The 14,792-nt window shown below is 38.6% G+C and overlaps 1 protein-coding gene across 1 annotated transcript; it reads left to right on the top strand.

Annotated features, from left to right (window-relative positions):
* The first annotated feature begins 10,979 nt into the window (after positions 1–10,979).
* On the top strand, positions 10,980–13,934 carry LOC122689196 (uncharacterized protein CXorf66 homolog). Its single transcript, XM_043895405.1, has 3 exons — positions 10,980–11,105; positions 11,803–11,959; positions 13,091–13,934. The coding sequence occupies exons 1-3, from the start codon at positions 11,018–11,020 to the stop codon at positions 13,932–13,934; spliced, it is 1,089 nt and encodes a 362-aa protein (XP_043751340.1). The 5' UTR covers positions 10,980–11,017.
* The last annotated feature ends 858 nt before the right edge of the window (positions 13,935–14,792 follow it).

Below are 14,792 nucleotides of genomic sequence, written 5' to 3' on the forward strand. Positions count from 1 at the left end.
GGAAAGATCCCTGGAGGAGGGCACAGCAACCCACTCTAGTATTATTGCCTGGAGAATCCCATGGACAGAGGAGCCTGGTAGGGTACAGTCCATAGGGTCACAAAGAGTCAGATATGAATGAAGCGACCTAGCACACATGCACCCATCGTATGTTTAGTTGTGTAATAAACCGCCAGACTCTCTTCCAAAGTAGCTGTATCACTTTGCTTTCCCACCACCAGTGAATTAGAGTTCCTGTTGCTTTACATCCTTGTGGGAATTTGTTGTTGTCAGTGTTCTGCACTTTGGCTATTCTAATAGCTATGTAATGGTATTGTTTTAACTTGTAATTCCTTAGTGACATATATGTGTTGAGTATATTTTCATATTCTTATTCATCAGCTATGTATCTTTTTTTTTTTTTTACATATGGATGCCTGGTTGTTTGGTCTGATTTGTTGAAGAGACTATCTTTGCTTTGTTGTATTGCTTTTGCTTCTTTGCCAAAGATAGTTGACTGTGTGGGTTTATCTATTCTTTTGACAATACCACTTTATGTTGATTACCAGCAAATAAATGGGGACACAATGGAAGCAGTGACAGACTTAATTTTCTTGGGGTCCAAAATCACTGTGGACGCTGACTGCAGCCATGAAATTAAAAGATGCTTGCTTCTTGGAAGAAAAACTGACAAAATCTGACAGTGTATTAAAAAGCGTAGACACCACTGTGCCTGCAAAGATACATCTAGTCAAAGCTATGTTTTTTTTTTTTTTTTCCACTAGTCATGTCCGGACTTGGCAGTTGGACCATAAAGAAGGCTGAGTGCTGAAGAATTGATGCTTTTGAACTGTGGCATTAGAGAAGACTCTTGAAAGTCCCTTGGACTGCAAGGAGATCCAACCAGTTGATCTTAAAGGAAATCAACCCTGAAAAATCATTGGAAGGACTAATACTGAAGCTAAAGCTCCAATATTTTGACCACCTGATAAGAGCCAACTCATTAGATAAGACCTTGATGCTGGGAAAGATAGAAGGTAGGAAGAGAACAAAAGTAGAAAGAGGATGAGATGATTGGAAGGCATCACCGACTTGATGGACATGAGTTTGAGCAAACTCTGGGAAATGGTGAAGGATAGGGAAGCCTGGCATGCTGAAGTCCCCGGGGTCACAAAGAATTGGACACAACTGAGCAGCTGAACAACAGTAACAACTGCAGCTTTATAGTAAGTCTTAAACTTTATAGTAAGTCTTGAACTCCCATAGTGTCAGTCTTCCAACTTGGTTTTTCTGCTTCAATAACTCATTAATTATTCTAGCTCTTTTGCTTGTTCATATAAACTTTAGAATCAGTTTATCAATATCCACAAAATAACTTTCTAAAATTTTGATTAGTTTGCACTGAATCTGTAGCTGAACTTGGGAAGACCTGGCATCTTGACAATGTTGAGTCTTCATTTCTGTGAAGATGGAGTCTCCATTTTTTAGGTTCTTTTATCTCATTGCTGTAATTTTCCTTATAAGTTTTGTTTATATTTTGCTAGATTTATGCCTATGTACTAATGCAAATGCTATCATGTTTTTAACTTTAAATTCTACTTTTTCATTGATGGTATATATGTAAGTGATTGATTTTATATATTAACTTTGTATCCTGCAACCTTGCTAAAATCAATTATTGTTTCCAGGAAGCTTTTGTTGATTCTTTTGGATTTTGTACATAAATTATTACATCTTCTGTGAATAAAGACAGTATTATTTTTCCTTCAAAATCTATATACCATTTATTTCCCTCAATTGTATTGTTGCATTAACTTGGACTGAAATACTTTTTTTTTTTTTACTTTACTACCAAGATACCTCATCCTCTTCATTTTCCTACTACCCTACTAGCTGTCTTTTTTGGGTTCCTTCTCCATTATCTAGACTCCAAATATTTGGGAAACCAAAGCTTCATCATGAGATATCTTCACCTATATTCACTCCCTCGGTGATCTCATCCAGTCTCCCAGCTTTAAATGTTATATACATATTTATGACTTCCAAATATATAAATCTAGTGCAGATATATATTCTTGTTGTTGTTCAGTCACTAAGTCATATCCTACTCTTTGCAACTAGGCTTCCCTATCCTTCACTATCTCCCAGAGTTTGCTCAAACTCATGTCCATTGAGTCAGTGATGCCATCCAAACATCTCATCCTCTGTCACCCTCTTCTCCTCTTGCCTTCAATATTTCCCAGCATCAGGGTCTTTTCCAATGAGTTGTCTCTTCACATCAGGCAGCCAAAGTATTGGAGCTTCAGCTTCAGCATCAGTTCTTCCAAAGAATTTTCAGGGTTGATTTCCTTTAGGATTGACTTGTTTGATCTCCTTGCAGTCCAAGGGACTCTCAAGAGTCTTCTCCAGCACCACAGTTTGAAAACTTCAATGTATATATCTATATTTAACTGCCTATTTGACATGTACTCTTAGATGACTAAGAGTTTCTTATGATTCTCTGAAATAGAACTCCATTATTAAACATCCTCCAACAACAAACAAACCTAACGTTATATTTCTCATTGCTTCCATTAATTGAAAATGGATCAATTTATTTGCTCAGATGCTTAGACTCAAAGGAAAATTGAACTTTGACTATTTTTAAACAAATTTTTAGAGGCAACATCTTTTAAAAATTTATTTAATTAATTTGCTTATTTAATTTTGGTTGAGCTGGGTCTTCCTTCCTGCATGCAGGCTTTCTTCAGTTGCAGTTAATGGGAGCTACTCTTCATTTTGGGGCATGGGTTTTTTCTTACAGTGGCTTCACTTGTTGCAGAACATGGGCTCTAGGCGCTCGGGTTTAGTAGCTGTGGCTCACAGGCTTAGATGCTCCATGGCACGTGGGATCTTCCCTGACCAAAGATCAAACCTGTGTCCCTTGCATTGGCAGGCAGATTCTTAACCACTGGATTCCCAGGGAAGTCCCTCACTTTGACTATTTTTTCCCCAGTCACTTCCTACAACCATTGCATCAGCAATTCCTATTGTCACTATCTCCAAAATTATATCCCAAATCATATTTATCATAATCTTTCACCACTACCACTTCAGTCCAAGCCAATATCACTTCTTGATGGCATTACACAATAGCCTAATCTCTCTTTCTCTTAATACCAATTTTTCTATTTTCATCAGAGAAGTCAAGTTATCCTTTTAAATCATAAGTCAGCTCATTTTACTTCTCTGCACAAAGATCTCCATTGAACGCTCATTACAACTAGAATGAAATCCAAGACTCTCACAAAACTGTATGTGATCTGTCCATTGGTTATCTTTCCAAGGTGATTTCCTACCTCCTTTTACCTTGATTTGTCTGCTCTAGCTACAGAAGCTTTCTTCTTTCCTTCCTAATCCAATATGTCTCTTTCAACCTGCCAGACTTACTCTCAAACTAGAGTCCATGCTGGTCCCTCAGCATGGATTGCTCGTCTAGACGTTTGTACCCCACTCCCTTAATTTGTTTTGATTGATACTCAGATAACACCTCCTCAAAGAGGCTTTTTCTGTCTATCATATGAAACAGCACTCCCCATCACTGTATTCTTCAAGAGTGCTAAGTCTTCTTCACAGCACTTATCACACCTGACGTTATGCCATCTTTACTTATTTGTGGCTGTTTCACCACACTACAATACAAGACTCATGATAGCAGGATATTTTGTCTGTCTCATTGACTGCCATATTCCCAGGACCCATAGTAAAGTGACTTTTTAGTGAATGGATACATTTAGAAGCCACTAGATATACAATTGCTTGGCTTCTTCTTTCTCTTCTTCTTCTTCTTCCTCTTCCTCTTCCCCTTCCCCTTCTCCTTCTTCTTCCTCTTCTTCCTCTCATCTTTCTTCCTCTCTGTTATCTTCCTCTTCCTCTTCTTCCTCTCATCTTTCTTCCTCTCTGTTATCTTCCTCTTCCTCTTCTTCCTCTTCTTCTTCTTCTTCCTCTTCTTCTTCTTCTTCCTCTTCCTCTTCCCCTTCCCCTTCTCCTTCTTCTTCTTTTCTCATTTTTAGCATTTTAAATAAGAAATAATTTTATTTAAAAAGATATTCTTGTCATTATGCCATTACAGACTCAAAACAATTTTAGTGCCTATATATTATCTTAAGTAAAATTTCCTTAGCACTTGCCCAATACTAGGCATTTGTTTCTACATTTTTACAATTGTTGTCAACTGTGTTATAAATTTTTCTCTACAAATTCTTCTCTGCATTTTACATTATCTCTTCAGGATTATTCCTAAGATGTAGAAATTCTTGGTCAAAGGATGAGAATATTTGTAAATATTTTATTTCATATTGACACATAATGATTTCCCAAAGGTTACATCAATTTGCAAAGCAATTTTTTTCATTATTTTACTCCAAAAATATTTATTTAATGAAGAAAATAGACAAGATTCCTTGCTCTTTTAGAGTCTTGTAGTTCATATTGTAATGACACGTGAGAAAAGTGAAGGTGAAAGTCACTCAGTCATGTCCGACTCATTGCAACCCCATGGACTGCCTGCCAGACTCCTCTGCCCATGGAGATTCTCCAGGCAAGAATACTGGAGTAGGTTGTCATTTCCTTCTCCAGGGGATCTTCCCAACCCAAGGATCCAACCCAGGTCTTCTGCATCGTAGGCAGATTATTTGCCATCCTGGCAGATAATTGAGAGAGTCAATTCCTGGTTAGGTTGATAAGAAGTCCAGGGTTCCCGAGGAGAAGAAAGGGGGGTCCAGAGCCCTGGAAAAGGAGAAAGGAGTCTGGGGCTCTCAAGGAGAAAAGGACAAAGTTCATTTCTACATTGCTTTGTCTTAGTCAACATAACAATGTATCTTGCTGGAGGACATGTTTCTCCTTAACAAGAATCTTCTGATTAATCCTGTCATCTTAAAATGTATATTATGGGAGTGGGACTGGTAAGATCTTTCTATTGTTAGTTCTAATCTTGTTAATTTAAGATTTATGTTGTGGGAGTGGATCTGAAAATGTATATAAGGCTTTGATAAGACTAGCTACAAGGGCATTCTCTATCCCCCTTCTGATGTCTATGTTAAAAGCTTTCTCTGTCCCTTTTCTTACTTTAATAAAACTGCTACACAAAAGCTCTTGAGTGATCAAGCCTGGTCTCTGGTCCCGAAGCTAAATATTCTTCTTTAGAGATCACAAATCTGACATCATTCACCATAAGCTATCATAATAAATAGCTGAGAGTAATAAATAATGTATAGACTACGTTAGAGGTTGATAAGAATTATTAAAAAAAAAAGAGCTAGAGCAATGTGGGAGGACTGGCAAGGTAGAAAGGGAAGAATATTGAAGTATTAATGAAAGAGTTCTGGTAGACCTAATTAAAGAGATGAGCTCTTTGCAAAGGCTTAAAAGGTGAAAGAGTAATGAGGTGAATATGGTACTGAGAATGAAAGTACAGGTTTTCCAGCAATTCAGAAGCTATGAGAATGGCAGGGAAGAGATTTTGCCTCAGAATACTCAGAAGGAACCAACTATCAACATCTGAATTTTGAGCTTCTGGCCTCCATAAATGTGAGTGAAAAAATTGTTGTGGTTTTAAGGCACTTAGTTTTTTTTTGTTGTTGTTGCTGTTACAGCAGCTCAAAGAAACAAATACACTTATGTTTTGAATTATATTTAATATTTAATTGTATCTTTCAAATAAATTATGCTAATTTTATTATTTTTTATTTAATATAATTCAAGGGGACATGTAAGAGTACACAAGGAGAGTCCAGCTTTTATGCTGTGTGTATGTCCTGCATTACCTTGAGGAAAATGTGGTTGATTGTGACTGTGCAGATATCAAACCTACCCTTGTCTCTTAGGACATACATACTGGAAGATAGATGGAGTTCTAATGCAATTTTCAGAGCAGAGCTTCTGTCCTCCTGCTCTTGGCTATTTTAAGCATGAAATATATTCAAATATTTCTTTGAATATAACTTTTTTTCTGATAATGCAACCATAAGGAGAACAAAGAGGCTTCAATCGTTGTTCTTCTAGCTCTTGGCAAAAACTAGTATGTACAGAGACTTAAAAAGAGAGACCAGTAAAGTCAGAGAAGGATCCTGACCTCTAAGAATATTTTTAAAATCTCCTAATTAACATTGCTTAGAGTTAATAAGTGGCTTGTTAATAAGTGGCTTGTTGCATTGCCTGGATCATTTCCTTCCAGATTTGAAGTAATGTGAGTAATATGAGGCCAAGGAACTGAGAGCAATTTATTATATTTTTGTTGCACAAAACAACCTTGTGACAATATCTTCTTGACTTCTTATAGGAGTGATAAAGAACTTCTTTGTTAACCAGGTGATTTTTCAGGCTAAAAAAGTGAAAAACCTATCTCTAAATTAGACTACATGAATGTGATTTTTTATTGTGTATGTTCCTTAGTGAAATCAGAACACTAAATTACAAAAATGTTTATACATTGACCTAAAATCTATCACTGTGAAACTAAGTAAAATGATATTCTAATAATAATAGCTGTGGTTGTTTGAATATGCATATGCTACTTTCTGTTGCCTAGGCATTATCTCTCTAAATCTTTCTGATTACCTTGTGACTTATCTTATAGGTGAGGAAATCAAGATCCAGAGTGATAAAGTATTAATATTTGCCCAAGTCCCACAGCTACTAAGTGGGAGAGTTGGGTATCAAAGCAAGATTATTGTGACTCCTGAGTTTCTCAGCCACTAAGAAATGTTGCCAATCAGCCTAGAGACACCTAGGTTGATATATTCACCAGATCAGTGTCATTACTTAGTGTCTCAATAGGCCAGGATTCCTTCTAAACCCTTGTATCCCTGTCCTGAGGATGCCCTATACTAACAATTTCACACTGAGAACATTAACTAAAGACCAAGTTTGAGTCTGACAAAGTCTCTGGCTCATCAGAGTAATGTGACATTTGCTAAGCCACTTTGCTAATGTCCGTTTTTGTGGTAGGCAATATCATGTCCCCTTCCCCAAATATGTCCATGCCCTATTACCTGGGACCTGTGACTATGCTGCCTTATGTGGTAAAAGAGACTTTGTAGATGTGATTTAAGTTAAACATCTTGAGATAGGAGAGTGGCCTCATTTATCCAGGTGTGCCTAATGTAATCACAAGAGTCCCTGTAAGAAGGAGGCAGGAAGGTCAGAGTCAGAGAAGGAGCTGTGAAGATGGAAGGACAGGCCAGAGTGATTCAGAATCATGAACCAAGAAACCTAATAAATCTCTAGACACAGGAAATGGATTCTTCCCTAGAGCCTCCAGCAGGAACATAACCCTGCTAGCACCTTGGTTTCATACCAGTGTGACCCATTGCAGATTTCTGACCTTCAGAACTATACAAGAATACACTTATGTTAACGTATGCCACTAAATTTGTGTTAATTTGTTACAGAAGCAACAGGAAGATAATACAATTCCTTTGTTTATGAAATAGGTGTAAGACTGACCTAATAGAACCGATGCAGAGAGATAAAAGACAAGAAATTGGGTGGATTGAATGCATACAAGGGAGTTAGAGAATAAAGGTGTATCATGTGAGTTATTCCCTGAAAACCTAGGGAGTATTTATGTGAAACAGAATCCACCTCTCCCACCCCAGGCCTCCATAATGCCTTGGAGGTGTTCGACTAGGGAGAACTAAACCTGATTCTCCTCTCCTTCCTCATCACCACCCCTTAGGATTTTTAGAATCTGGTCTTGCTCTGCTCTCCTACCTCACCTCTATTTGATCTCTGCCTGATTCACTTTAATTCAACTGTAATTTCTGCCCAGGGGCCTTTGTCCTTGCTGTTTATTCTTCATGGAACTCCCTGATATCATTGCAGAACTGTCTTGTCATTCAAACCTCAACTGAAATGATAGCACTTTCTGAAAGGAGTTTCCAGATCATTCAAACCAAAGCAAACCTTCACTGCTACCCTCTATCACATTTCCTGAACTTAGCTTCTCCGTGGTGTTTATCAGAACCTGGAATGTATACAAATACATTTAACATATGCTCATGTATTTATTTTCTCTCTGACCTCTTCAGAATATAATACAGATCAGGGCCATTGTCTTTCTCACTGCTGTAATCTCAGCAGTGAGAGTGCCTTTTAACATATATAAAAGGCATATAATCATGAACTTAATAAATTGCTTTTGACTGATGGACCAGGTGATTGAAGACAATGCTGCCTTCAGATATTTTGGTAAAGTGAGTTAATAAAGTTCCTTTTTGCTTAAGCCAATTTGGGAAAGTATTTTCTGCACTTGTATTCTACCTGATTCAATGTTTTTCACCCCTGTGTCTATCCATCTGTCCATCTACATATCTATCTATCCATCTCTATTAAAAATAAGACAGAGCAAAAAAAAAAAAAAGACAGAGCAAAACATAAAGGATAAAATAACATTACTTCAAAATCTCACCAGATAACTGCTTCCTTGAATATACTGTGTATATATATATATATATACACACGTACATACATATATGTATACATATATATACATACATATATACATATATATACATATATGTATACATATACATATATATACATATATGTATACATATACATATATATACATATATATACATATATATATACATATACATATATATGCATTTCTCCAAAGAAGACATACAAAGGGTTAATAAACACATGAAAAGATGCTCAACATCACTCATTATTAGAAAAATGCAAATCAAAACCACAATCAGGTATCATCTCTTGGTTGTCAGAACAGCTGCAATTCAACTGCTGGGCATACACACCAGCAGAGGAAACCAGAATTGAAACAAATACATGTACCCCATTGTTCATTGCAGCACAGTTTACAATAGCTAGGACATGGAAGCAACCTAGATGTCCATTGGCAGACAAATGGATAAGGCAGTTGTGGTACATATACACAATGGAATATTACTCAGCTATAAAAAGAATACATTTGAGCCAGTTCTAATGAGATGGATGAGCCTAGAGCTTATTATACAGAGTGAAATAAGTCAGAAAGAGAAAGACAAATACTGTATAGTAACACATACATGTGGAATCTAGAAAGATAGTACCGATAATCCTATGCGCAGGGCAGCAAAGGAAACACAGACATACAGAACAGGCTTTTGGACTCAGTGGAAGAAGGCGAGGGTGGGATGATTTGAGAGAAGAACATTGAAACATTTATATTACCATATGTAAAATAGATGACCAGCGCAAGTTCGATGCGAAGCAAGGTACTCAAAGCCAGTGCTCTGGGACAACCCAGAGGGATGGGGTGGGGAGGGAGGTGGAAGGGGGGTTCAGGATGGGGAGACATATGTGCAACTGTGGCTGATTCATGTATGTATGGCAAAAATTGCCAAAATATTGTAAAGTAATTCTCTCCAATTAAAATAAATTAATTAAAAAATAAATAAAAATAAAAACCACACACACACACACACACACACACACACACACACACAAAACCCCACCTCAGCTCAAGGGTCATCTCCTCCAGAAGTCTCCACTTTGAAGAGACAGTCCTTTTGTGTGCTCTTGTGGCACTGTATCCTGCAACATCACTGCCTGCATATGACATCACACACCCTGTGTGTGTGCATGCTAAGTCACTTCAGTCGTGTCTGACTCTGTGCAACCCTATGGACTGTAGCTTGCCAGGCTCCTCTGTCCATGGGATTCTCCAGACAGGACTATTTGGGTGGGTTGCCATGCACCCCCTCCAGGGGTTCTTCCCGACCTAGGGATTGAACGCATGTCTCTTACATTGGCAGGCGGGTTCTTTATCACTAGCACCACCTGGGAAGCCCATTATATACCCTGTGCTGTGCTGTGCTGCTGCTTAGTTGCTCAGTCATGTCCAACTCTTTGTGTCCCATGGATTGCAGCCCGCCAGGCTCCTCTGTCCATGGGGATTCTCCAGGCAAGAATACTAGAGTGGGTTGCCATACCCTCCTCCAGGGGATCTTCCCAACCCAGGGATCGAACCCAGGTCTCCTGCATTACAGGCATATTCTTTACCATCTGAGCCACCAGGGAAGCCCAGGAGTACTGGGAGTGGGCAGCCCATCCCTTCTCCAGGGGATCTTGTCGACCTGGGTCTCCTGCATTGCATGCAGATTCTTCACCAGCTGAGCTACCAGGGAAGTCCCATTACATAACCTAGTTATCGGTTATTTACGTGTCTGTCTCTCCCATTAATTTCCAGCTCTTGAAGGCAGGGACTGTGCTTGTTTGAATGCTCATGCTTAACAGAAATCTTCCTGTCCTATAGAAATCCAACACGTTTTTGTTGAAGCAATGAATCATCCCTGCTACCTCTCTCTCCTTCATGCCCCATGGCCTACCCTTCCTCAAGTCCTATCCACATCGAAATACTCCTTGAATGCATTGATTTCTCTCCATCTTTACCACTCTGCTTCAAGCCATCATCCTCCATCAGCTGGACCTATGTAATAGCCTTTCAATTGCCTAAATTACTTTAACCCCAGCAATTTAGTCCCCATACAACAGCTAGAGGGGTTTTTCTAAAATGGAGATCTCATCATGTCACTCTCTAGCCAGAAAGTCTTTAATGGTACCCATTAACAGTAGCTCAATAAAAAGCTTGAAGGCTATTCAAAATCTTAACTTTAGTAATAAAAATTCCTACAAGCTTATACCCCAGGATGATTTAACCTCTGTAACACACAAGAACAACAATAGGGCTGTAAGGTGCCTCCCTAACATTTAATAAAGTATCTAGAGCTAACCCATTTTCTCTGCCTTCTGTGCTTAATAATGTCTCAAACTTTTTGATTCAAATTTGATAGAATATTTGATGTAATGGAGAAATAAATGATTAAAAGTCTTTTCATAATATTTGTACACAGGAGCTCATGCCTCCCCATGGTGAGATTATGCTGTCAGGATATGACATAGAATGATTATGATGTCATAGCCCCCTAAAGCAAGCTGAGCCAGGTTAAACCCAGCAGTTTCCCTGGAAGAGGAAACCTTCAACAAGGTCCCGGACATGAATCTCTTCATTTATGTCCTCCTTTTATCAATTTGGACAAATAGTTGTTTAGATAGACAAGAAAGCAATGGATCTGATACTGCAGGTATGTGCCTAACCTTAAATGCTAGAAACTATGATCTATTAATTTAAATACATTCAAGTACTTAATTAGACAAGCTAGCGGTGTTTAAGAAATCTGCTGTGTCTTCTACCTTACTATGAGTAGGTCTTTGAGAATTTCTAGAACAACATCTGAGAGTTTTACTTCCATGTAAAAATTCCAAACAACATAGAAACATGAAGAGTACAGCCATATTGTCCCCCTTCATTCCCCTTCCTCACCCAATCCACCAACCCCTGCCTCCTCCCCCCGCCAGTCAAACTAGAAAATTCTATGTGAATGAATGAATCTAGCATGGTACCTAACACAAAGTGGGTTTCAAGAATGTTTTTTTTCTTGTCCCATCCCTTTTCCCACCATACACATTCACACACACACACACGTAAACACTCAAGTACATTCACACACTCAAAAACTTAGGTAATGGGTTGAATAAGCCACGATGTGGGGTAACGTAGGTAATTATACTGATTAGCTAGAGATAGCTCCCAGATTTGGCTTCTAGACTGTGGCTGGCTGGGGATGTGATAGAGCAAGGAAAATGACAGTGGAACACTTTTTATGCTTAAAGAAATAATTGATGATGAGATTTGACTTTGACCTATAATAACAACCCCATCAAAATGGAAGCAGACTTGGTTACCTAGCACATGTTCTGATGACATATTTTCTTTCACAGAAGCTACAACTGTTGAACCCAGGCAGAGAAGAATTGAAGGAGTACAGCACCGGCTACTCATTTTCATAATTGCTATCATCATCATCAGCTTTATTTTAAGATGTTATTGTTTTATTCACTATGGCTGTGTGAGCAAGAAAGCCTATGGTGCAGCAACGTAAGTCTTACACTTTTGAATTCAAAATAAAAGGGGTGGTGGGGGGTGTGTGCATTCTTCACTATAACTCTATAACTGTGAGAGCGAGGATGCCCCCAAAGCAGCAACATAAGTCTTACACCTATGAATTAAAAATACAAGGGGCCAGAGGGGAATGTGCGCATGCACATAAACATAGACGGGTTCACTGTTGTTATGGTTACTTAAAGTTAACTTTAGACGTCAAAAGAGCTACCAACATCTTGTGGGTTGGATATGTTCACTTAAATGAAGCTCTTAAATGATCTCAAATATATTATCAATTTGAGCCAAAACTATCTCCTACTCAGGGTTCAGTTGAGCCCCAGGTTGCTAATTTCATTATAAATTGAGTCTAGGAAAAGAGGGGATGACTATCTAAGACAGAATCAAAATCTTCTCAGGGGAGAGAGAAGGAGTTGGGTCTCTGCATTCCAAAGATAGTAATGCATTTTGGATAATCTACTATGTTAAGATGTAATAGCATGAAAAATTATTGTGTTCAGTGATACTAGTCCCTGACTTTCATATAGGAAGATCAAACTGGCTCTGACATACTGGGTCCCTAAAAATTTCCCAATCCAAGGACTGGTGACTGAAATATATCACTGTTCTATTCCTTTGGTTTTAGAGTAATCTAGTGTGTATAAACATACATGGATACAAAATTTGATGGTGTAAATATGATAGGAAAGCAATGAATTTGGTCTAAAGACTTTTTTATGTGACAAGTTGTGACATTTGTGCCTCATTTGCATATTAACTTGTGACTTTTTTATATAAAGCTTAATTTCTGGAGTAGATAAAATTATCTCTCTCCCTCTCAAAGGCAGATTTGAAACAAGTTTGTGTCACTCCATACATGACTATATGGTTATCTACTGTGGTTGAAACAGTAAAATTAAGAAAAGGAAAAAGAATTTAACAGGAGTTCAAATCTGTAACCTGAGTCATGGTTTTCACCACTCTCCAATTCTTACTGTGTTCAGTTTTCCTGCTAGAGCCAAAAAAAGACCAGAAGTCTAAACCGACACTATAGCCCATGTTTTCCAGTGATAGCAAGAGTACTCTTCTGATTTAAATTGTCATACTCCAAATCTCCTGTATTTTCAGGGTCAAGAAAGAAGACATCACCAAAGCATCCACGTCATCTAAAATATCATTCACTGAGTCCAAGTCACCGACTGCTGGTCCAGGCAATCTAGAAAAACAATTAATGCTATCTAGTATAGATAAGTCATCTGGGCCCTCAACTCCACAAAAAGTCTCTGTTCCTTCAAGTGTAGAAAAGTTAGTCAGGCCCTCGAGTCAACAAAACCCATCCAAGCCATCAAATCCCAAAAAAGTGTTAGGATCAGTCCCCCAGGAAAAGTTGCATAGAACACGCAGTCCAAAAAAGGCACATAGGCGGTCTCATGCCCATAAGCTAGTTGGTCAGGTCAGTCCATCCTGTGCAAAGAAAGCCATCAAGCCAACTTGGCCATCAAGTCTACAATGTCCAGTCAAGCCAACCAAAATGTCTCCACCCTATCCAAAGAGTCAAAGTGTCCCTGTGCAATCAAGTATACCGAAACTGACCAAACTCCAGAGACATCTTAAACTAAAAAGCCTGGCTAGTGAAGGTAGGGCAGAAATATTATCTAGGCCTCAACCAGTGAAGTTTTGTCAATACTACAAAGAAAAGTGCCTTGTTTGCTGTGCTGTTTCTGAGCCATTCATCACTCATATTTCAGAAGAGAATATGAAGCATGTTCCAGTTCCACTTTCTTCAAGCAAACTGAAGTGCTTTTACAAGTCATCTCACAAGACAGAGCCCAAAGACAATGCACTGTATGGCGACATGAATGATAGCCATTTGTCAACATATAGCAATGACAGTGAGAGTGACAGGGAGATGACTATTATGGGCAACATAAAATGCAAGGAAGCCGCCTATAAAACCTCCCAAAATAATTAAGGGCTCAAAAAAAATAAGGGGACCACTCATGCAGAAGAAGCAAACTTCTACCAACTATTATATTCTCACCATAAGAACCTGGTGGAACAATCCACATGGGATCACTATTAAGATTAGACCTATCCATCTCGAGGCAATTTACTTGAGAAATAGTAAATAAATGTGTGACATAACAACTGATTTTACTGTAATTATTATTGCATTTTAGAGGTATACATCTCTTTTGGAGGTATGTTAGATCTGCTTGGGCAAACTCCAGGAGGTGGTGAGGGACAAGGAAGCCTGGTGCACTGCAGTCCATGGGGTCACAAAGAGTCAGACAGGACTTGGTGACTGAACAACAACAACAACTTACATCTGGTCACTTGGATGGGTTTCCCAGGTGGCATAGTAGTAAAGAATCCTCTTGCTAGTGCAGGAGATGTGGGTTCGATCCCTGGGTCAGGATGATCCTTTGGAGGAGGAAACAGCAACCCACTCCAGTATTCTTGCCTGGGAAATCCCATGGACAGAGGAGCCTGAAGGGCTACAGTCCATGGGGCTGAAAAGAGTTGGACACAGGCAACCACTTGGATGGGAACCATAATCACACACACACAAATATAGAAAGGTATTGCAAGATCAGTACCCTGGGCTCCTCTTTTCTTTTGATTAGCCCTCAATTGAAGTCTCAACCCAATTAGCTTTTTTTTTTTTTTTTGATGTTGACATATAGTCTTCACAGTTTAAGACTGTCTTTCTGTGGTGCCCAGTGCGTGACAGAAATGGCTCTGTGTGCTTGGTTCTGGTGCATTGGGGAAATCCCTGATAGTCATTTCCTGTTTTAAAAAAATATTTATTTGACCATACCAGTTCTTA

The sequence above is a fragment of the Cervus elaphus genome, chromosome X, assembly GCF_910594005.1.
Source record: "Cervus elaphus chromosome X, mCerEla1.1, whole genome shotgun sequence".
NCBI lineage: Eukaryota > Metazoa > Chordata > Mammalia > Artiodactyla > Cervidae > Cervus > Cervus elaphus.